At 33.2% G+C, this 8,483-nt stretch overlaps 1 protein-coding gene across 1 annotated transcript; it reads left to right on the forward strand.

Moving 5' to 3' along the window:
• LOC109841751 (major pollen allergen Ole e 10) lies at window positions 4,115–7,573 on the forward strand (the record flags this gene model as incomplete). Its single annotated transcript, XM_020410694.1, has 3 exons — window positions 4,115–4,496; window positions 5,225–5,255; window positions 7,162–7,573. Coding segments are annotated over 3 exons (582 nt in total), but the record flags the coding sequence as incomplete, so codon positions are not given.

Consider the following 8,483-nt stretch of genomic DNA (forward strand, 5'->3'; position numbering starts at 1 on the left):
AATTAGGGATGCAAAACGGTTTGGATATATCCAATCCGATTCGCAAGCCTATCTAAAATAGATGCAGATATTGTAATCAATATTTGAATTTGGTCGGATACGAACATGAACATCGCTTCAAATTAGGGATACATACATGAAAATATGGATCTTTCACTGATACCGATATGAATTTGTATATAGGTTTGAGTTTGGATTTAAATATGAATTTGGTTACGGATTCGAATATGGCTTGAGATATGGATTTTGACTCCGATGTAGATTTGTATTCGGATATGAATACGGATACAAATATTGCTAACATTTTGATTTTCTTAATAACAATTGTGTTCTGAATGTGATTTTTGTTTTTGGGTTATGCGGATTGTGCTTTATTGAAATAATCCGTTGAGAAATTTGAGCTTATTTATAGTAAAATTTATATTGCACTATGTTCTGATTATTTTATTAATGGTGATAAGGAAAACTTTGATCTTTGAATAATGCACGTGGATTATGACTTATGACCATTTGAGGATTGAAGTATCTTGGTTGTATTAGATATTTTACGTAATGTTTAAAAATGGATATTCTTGAATATATTAAGATTAAGTCATGTTTTATTTCATTGGTGCAAAAAAAAAAGCAATGAATTCACACATATTTTCTCTTATATCCTGTGCATACCCATTTGGTAAGTATCTGATTCATATCCGCAATTGAATCAATATTATTTCTCTAATATCCGAACCACATTTTTTTGTGTGGATATTGATGTAACTTTTTCTTGCCAAATGAAAACTTTATCCGTATGCATATCCGTTTTAGAAAGAAGATACATGTATTAATAAGTGTCATGTTTGAACTGTGCTTGACCCGTTTGCACCCCTAATCGGTCGCTTAAACTGCCATTATTCTCTACACTTGATAAAAGCCTCAGGAGCACTCAACTTTGAAACCTAGCTCCCTAGGTCTGCAGAGAACAACTAATTAAATCTCCTAAAGAAAGCCTATTTTAGTTTGCACTAAGGGAGAATATAATAAAGGTAATGATTAAAGAGAACCCCAAAATTCACCTCAAATCTTGCGGTCGCGCAGTCACCAATCTGCACATTCAGTCTATAAAGAGAGCAAGCGGGAAAAAAAAAAGAAAAAAAAAGAGGGAAAGCCAGCCCCAAAAATGAAAAAGTGAGGGAGAATGAAAGAGAGAGGGAGGGGTTCCCCTAGCACCAAAAAGACACCACATTGGCTCTGACTGTCATAATTACAAGCATCATTAGGCCAGCCTATGATTGTAAACAGGTCGGATTCTAATTGGATTCATATACATCCCAAACCCGACTAGAAAATTGAATTCAGACTTTGGTTTGCGTCTGACCTTCTCTTTCTTATCCGACTCAGATCCCATTCCGATCTTAAAACTATGCAAGTTATTCGTTTGGTTAAAAAAATCCGAGAAGTAACTTAAATTTATTATAGAAAGGTCGTTAGATTAAAACCCTCATATTGTCATTTTGTGTTTTATGTAATGTACCTAATTTTAGTTTAATAGAGTGTCATTTGAACTAATGTTGGATTTATGATCCGGTTTATGACTCGAGGAGTGTCATATTCCAATCATTTGGATCTTAAACATACTTATGAAAGTTATCAAGCAAAAATAATTTAAGTAATTCCACTTTATTATACGAAAATGTTTAAGATACGAAAATGTTTAAGTAATTCCATTTTATTATACGAAAATGGTTAAATCTATACTTAAATTATCATCTTTTCCATATCTACATAATTGCTAGCTAAAATAATTAAGAATGCCTTCTCACGTAAAATTATGCTGAGATTGTTATCGAGCCAGACGAGAAAAGTCACACCCGATTAATGTGTTTGAATTCAATTTTGATATTCAAAACCTAATAAATAATCGTAGCTGTCGGATCGGGTTATCGGGTTTCCAGACACCATTTACGCCTGCAATTACCAGCTAACAGAACATAGAGACACCTTCAACTCCAAACCATCCTCCTTGTTTCCTTCTTCATCTTAATTTCACCACTAATTAATTAATCTCTTTGCTTGCACATCCAAAACCCCGTTCTCCATCTCCAAGTTTCCTCCATACTCTCTCTCTCTCTCTCTCTCTCTCATCCAAGAAATAAAAAAAAGAACGAAAAGAAAAGAAGCCCCTCCGATTCTATAATCATGTATAAAATAAGGTAGCAATTGAAAGTCACTCCTTTTCTCTGATCACTTAGGTTCACTGTGGACTTTGAGACAAAGAAACAAAGAACTGAGAAGATTAGATATTTTATTCTTTGCAAATGGTTATGAAGATCATTCAAGTCTTCTTCTTCTTCTTCTTCCTGCATCTGGGTTTTCTCTCCTCTGGTGAGTGCTTTTTTTTTTTTTTGCCTATCTTTAGTTCGGATGCTATGTTGTTATATAATTTGCGCAATGTGATGGCTAGCTAGCATGAAAAGTTATCTTCTGTTTCGGATGGAAAAAAGGAGGAAAAACTGAACACATATGCCAGTTTCCTTACGGTTTGCATATTTGTAATTGATTGAAGGGGAAGTGAGAAGAATTAGATCGATATGATAGAGTTATGTGGAAAATCTCCCTAGAAACAGAATTCCTTTCTTTAAATTATGGATGAAAGATTTGGATCTTCATGATTGCGGATAGAGACTACTGTCTTAAATATAATTTCTATCATTTAGTGTTGTATGGTTATGGCCTTTCATAAGTGAAGAATATGAATAAATGCAATTTCTGAAAGATACCATGATAGCTTACGTATTACTTATAAACCATAACCGTCTACATATTCATTCGACCTGCGGTTATTATGGATGCAATTATGAAGTTCTTAGAGGTGCAACTGCACTCCACAGCACCACTCAGATTCTCCCTTGCGTACGGATGTTTATGGAGGAAGTGTGTACTTCATTGCCAACTCTAGTGGAGAGGAATGTAAGTTGCTTCTTTAGATTCTGGATGAACACATTTCTTGTTAAACCTCTGCTCCTTTCGGATTAGATCATATCTCAATGCCATGCACAGTAACTGTAACAAGTCTACAGTTCATCACAACCCCTGTTCTATTCTGAGATAACATATACAGAAGAATTATGATACAGTTCTTATGCCAAAAATCCTTCTGAAATTGGAAATTCTTTCTTTAGATCATAGAAGAAGGATTTAGATCATCTAGATTGCGGTTATACAGTAAAGAGTAGACCACTTTCTATATTAATATATTCTGTTTAACGCATGATCATGACTTGGTTTGAATGAAATATGGTTAAAAAAAGACTTATGAAATGTATGAAGTAACCTGTATTAGCATGAATCACAACTATCTGCACATTATTGGACCGTATGTTAAGAGAAAAAACAGCTCCATTATCATCAATGTAGCGGATAGGATTCTGGGATTTTTTTTCCTAGTCTTAACAATTAGACTAAAACTCTAAAGTTGTGGTTATATTTTTATACTGTCCCGCCGGTCGGGCATCTTTTTTACGAGCTGAAAACCTAGGCTCACGCAGAGGTGTCAATTTTTAGAAAATCCATTTTAAATTTTGGCATGTGGGATTTGAATCTAGGTTGCTCTGATATCATCTAAAAGTCTTTAACCATTACACCAAAAATTTGAAGTTGTGACGAGAGTTGATGGTTATATTTTTATATTTTGACATGTAAATCAATCAATTTAAGACTCTCATCATAGTTCTAAAAACATATAATTCATCTTACATGCTCTCTCGTTCCAGATTCTTCATTATTGTACTGTTATTATCGAGAAAGTAGTTTCTGCCATCCTGATAGCAGAGAGGATGAACACTAATCAATTTAATTTTCTATCATAATTTTCTTTTTCAAACTTTCATTCTTTCTTTCAGATTAGATAATATGTCAGTTCTATCCAGATTAGCTCTTAAGCATAAAATTCGTTATCATCTCCTTCTACATTCTCTTCGGTATCTAATGTTGCACTTTCGACGATTTTCGGCAGAAACATTTGCTATAGCATCAAAAGGTAGAACTCACATTCAGACATCAAAATCATACAGCAAGATTCGCAATTACAAGATTACAGACAGAGTCATGGAATTCTCATCAACATTCCACCTAACGACATCTCAGCGGATGTATAACTCCAATCACCACCACAACTCCTGCATATAACCCCCTGACAACTCCCACAAATCCAACTCTAACTATAACTCCACCAACAGACCTGAACCCTAACCCCTACCCAGCAACGGGGAATTCAGGCCAGAGCTGGTGTGCTGCTAGCCAGAGTGCATCGGAGACTGCGCTGCAGGTTGGTCTGGATTATGCCTGTGGATATGGCGGCGCTGACTGTTCAGAGATACAGCAAGGAGGGAGCTGTTTTAACCCTGATACAGTCCGAGATCATGCCTCATATGCATTCAATAGTTACTATCAGAAGAACCCTTCTCAGACTAGTTGTGATTTTGGGGGGACTGCAATTATCACCAACACTGATCCAAGTAAGGTTTTTCTTCCATGTTCTTGCTCAAATTTGGGATAATTGCCCTTTCTTATATCTAAAATCTTAATTGCACATAGACTCTTGTAGTATGTTGTTTTGATCGAACTTAACTACTCCTTTAGTTTCATTGTCCCAGATAGACCTGCCTCGGTCAACTTTTTCTGGCTCTTTTACCCTGAGTGAAACTCTGATAGATCAATACTGCACCTGGTGAAATAAGAAAGGTAGATTATTTACCCCAAGCATCAGAAACAACTAAACCTTATTGCTGCTATTTTTTTTTCTTACCTTGATAAATATGTATAAATGTGGGGATGTTCTGCAATACATCAACCTAAGAGAAGATTAGTTTCAGCTCAGTGGAAAGATATTAAGGAATTGGTAACATAATAAATTCTCCATGTACATAAGAGTACCTTAAAGCTCAAGGACAACCATAACAAAGTCTCTGCAATTACAGTTGGATAAACTACATGATAAAAAACTGATTTCCAAATAAATTATGCAGTAGTTGGGCACTAAATACTGTCTACGCTTTGACTAGTGCAAATTAGGACATGAAATGCTTGAATTGTTTCCTGAAATTTCACGCGGTATAACCATTATTTGATGTTTTCACAGAAATTGGTGTATTAAGGTAATCACCGTAAGTATGTACTCTGATTACAGCCGTGATAGGTGCACCAATTTACTACTGAACCTGATCTATTGGGCATTTTTTTTCAGGTAGTTCAACGTGTCAATATCCTTCTTTAAGGTATGCCTTCCTCCGTAAACTAGTATTACTGCATGTGCATATGCACGTGCCATAGACATTAAACTTATTTATCCTAAATTTTATATTAAAAGAGCTAATTGTACCTATAGTTTCATCAGTTTTCTAACTTTTATATCCTGAAGTTTAAATCTATTAAAAAAATACTCCAAAGTATTTTATGTTATTTTGTTTTGATAACCCAGACCGAGATCGTAAATACTCCAAAGTATCTAAGATATAGTTTTCTAAAAATATAAAAATGTATTATTCGACCATGAGAATGTATCTTTCCATTTACTAAACATCAACTAAAATCATTATAGAGAATACCATTTCCCCCGTAATGTAAAAAACTATATGGAGTTGTTAAAAATTTCTACTATTTAAAATAAAAAGATATATGCTTTATAGTGATCTGTGGTAAATTTTTTAGTAGTTATATATATTTTTAGTAGTTATATTATTTCATTGGCATGTACTTAATAATCTTTTTGGAAAATAAACTTATTATTTTATATTTTCCTCTTATTATTATTTTATATTTTAGTCTTTTATAACATGCAATATGATGAATATCTATCTATACTACCGTACAATAAACATAGTGGGGGTATTAAAATTGGATGACTAGTGGACATTTTCCTCCTTTCTGTTATAATTTGGAGGGTAAAATGGTAATTTTATGAGAGAGATATTTTTCCCTTCATTTCTTTTCATTGTTCTCTTAGAAGACTCTAAATCATGACATGAGAATAAAATTTGAATTCATATAATTAAGATTGTAAGTTTTCAAGGGAAACATTTATTTTCTTTCTTTTATTTTATTTTCTTTTTTCCTTTCTTATTTCTAGAACATTCTAAATCATGAAATGATAATACACACATAATTAAATTGTAATATCCCCCAAATCCATTTTTTAGTCACTTGCTTTAATTATATTATTCTCAATTAGAAAACTACTCAACAAAATGGTGTTAACTATAGATTTAATTGCTAAATAATAGTTTAAGATATATTTTCTATGTAAAGCTCCATAATTAAATTGCATAAATTAAATCATTATCAATCTGATATGTGAAATATAAGACTAATAACATAACTTAATATTGCACATGCAGCGCATGTGCCAATGCGCTAGTATTTAATTATGTGAGTTCAAATCTTATTCTCATTCATGATTTAGAATGATTTAGAAATAGGAGAAGTATGAACATCTAATTATGTGAGTTCAAATTCATTTCTTGTTCATAATTTAGCGAGTTCTAGAAATAAAAAACAAACAAAAATAAAAGGGAAAAAGATTTCCATGGAATATTACAAAATTACCCTTCCAGTTATAATTGAAGGTCCCGTTTGGCAAAGAGTTAAGTAAAATGGGTTAAAGAGAATGATTAATGTACTTAGCCCATTCGATAATCTGAAAGACTAAATTATTAACCCGTTAAATAAGTTTTATTTTAGCGCTTGTGATCAGTTTTAGTGTTTGGGAATAACAATGATTTTGACTATTTTCTTTATAATTAGAACGATTAACTCTTAATCTTTCTAAATAGGAGTATTAGTAAACCCCTCATTTGAGAGGTTAACTTATTTTAATCCCTCTAGAGGGGTTAGCTTAACCTTTCTATATTTTTTATGTTTGGTAAATTATGGAGGGTTAATTCACTTTAACCCTTGTATAGATTTTTTATGTTTGGCGAGTTAAGAAGGGGTTAAGTCTCCTTAACCCCTCACTTAACCTTTTGCCAAATGGTACCGAAAGGTATATGTCCACCATTCCTACAAACTTTTCACAACTCTCACTATGTTTATATTAGTATAGATACTAATACTTTGACGTTTTAAAAAAATCATAATATTCATAAACTAGTTAAAATTAAATATATCCTTATGGTTTATTTGCAGTACAAGTTCATCTACGCTCAATACGACGAACCCAATCGGAGGAGGATCGACAGTCTTTGGACCATCTCCTCCATACACTGACACAAACTCAATTCCAACAAGCACATCTTCCTCCTTCACATTGATATTCTTTCTAATATCACTCATCTACTTAAAGGTGTATAAATAGAGACAATTTACAAACCTCTCTTAAGTGAGAACGTGATGACTGATAAGATCTTTTTGACAGCCATGGAGCTAGCACTTGCATAGTAACGAGCATCTGTCCATATTTATAAGGATATAGATGAACTTCGTTTCAGTTTTTGTGTTATTATTTTCCAATTCATGATCTAATTGTAGATTTCATATGTATTTGTAATTTATATCTGAAGCACATACAAAGAGGATGTGATAGTTTAAATAAAGGATCTAGCAGAGTTTGCAATAAATGCAGTCCATGGTATGCATTAATTAAAAAGGCCACAATGTTTTTTTAAGAGAAGTCATATTTCTTTAACAATCATACTGATCAACATGTTGCATGTATTAGTTTTTTGTTGTAACTCTAAATTCATAAATAAGGTTCAAGGGTATTGAACGTAAGCTAATGCTTTTGGAGATATATTTTGGTGCATAAAATATATGATGGCATCGTATAATTATAGTAATATTCCATACAAACAATTTTTTTTAAAGTAATGTTCCTTTTACATGGTCAATATATTTTTGATCAGATTTAGACAACATGTAATCCATGAGAAGTTAATATTGGATTTAATTAAGGCTAGATATCTGGGGCTGTCTAGATGGTGCATGTTAGCAGGCGATCAAATCCTTGCTAAGCTACACCCACCGCTGAGTGTATGGTGAAAAAGAAGAGCAACTCTAGCCTGAAAGAGATCCGATTGGTGACTCGAGCTGAGTTACAAGCTCTATCTTCTTCTCCGATGGAATTTGGGAAGGAGGATGGTGATTCCTCTTGCTGGAATTTGATGGTTAGTGGATGTATTACTCCTCCTAATAACCAAATTCCATCTAATTAAGGGTTGTGTTCAAAACTCTTAGACTTTTGCTCCATCAAGCTCTTAGGCTAACTAATGTAAAAGAATTGATTCATGATACTAGTGCTCATGTTCATGTTAGTGATCCCGAATTGATCAATAATGATAAGATTGGGGAAAATAGAGTCGTCGATGCATCTGCTCAAGATGAATTGAAAGAAGAAATGGGCTAATTTGTTCTCTGATAATAGGAAAACGGGAAAGCATTTAAATGTTGATTTTCCCCCACCTAATTCTGATAATGGGTTGTGGGTGATTCTCAATGGAACTATGCTATCA

This window comes from Asparagus officinalis, chromosome 5 (genome assembly GCF_001876935.1).
Source record: "Asparagus officinalis chromosome 5, Aspof.V1, whole genome shotgun sequence".
Lineage (NCBI taxonomy): Eukaryota > Viridiplantae > Streptophyta > Magnoliopsida > Asparagales > Asparagaceae > Asparagus > Asparagus officinalis.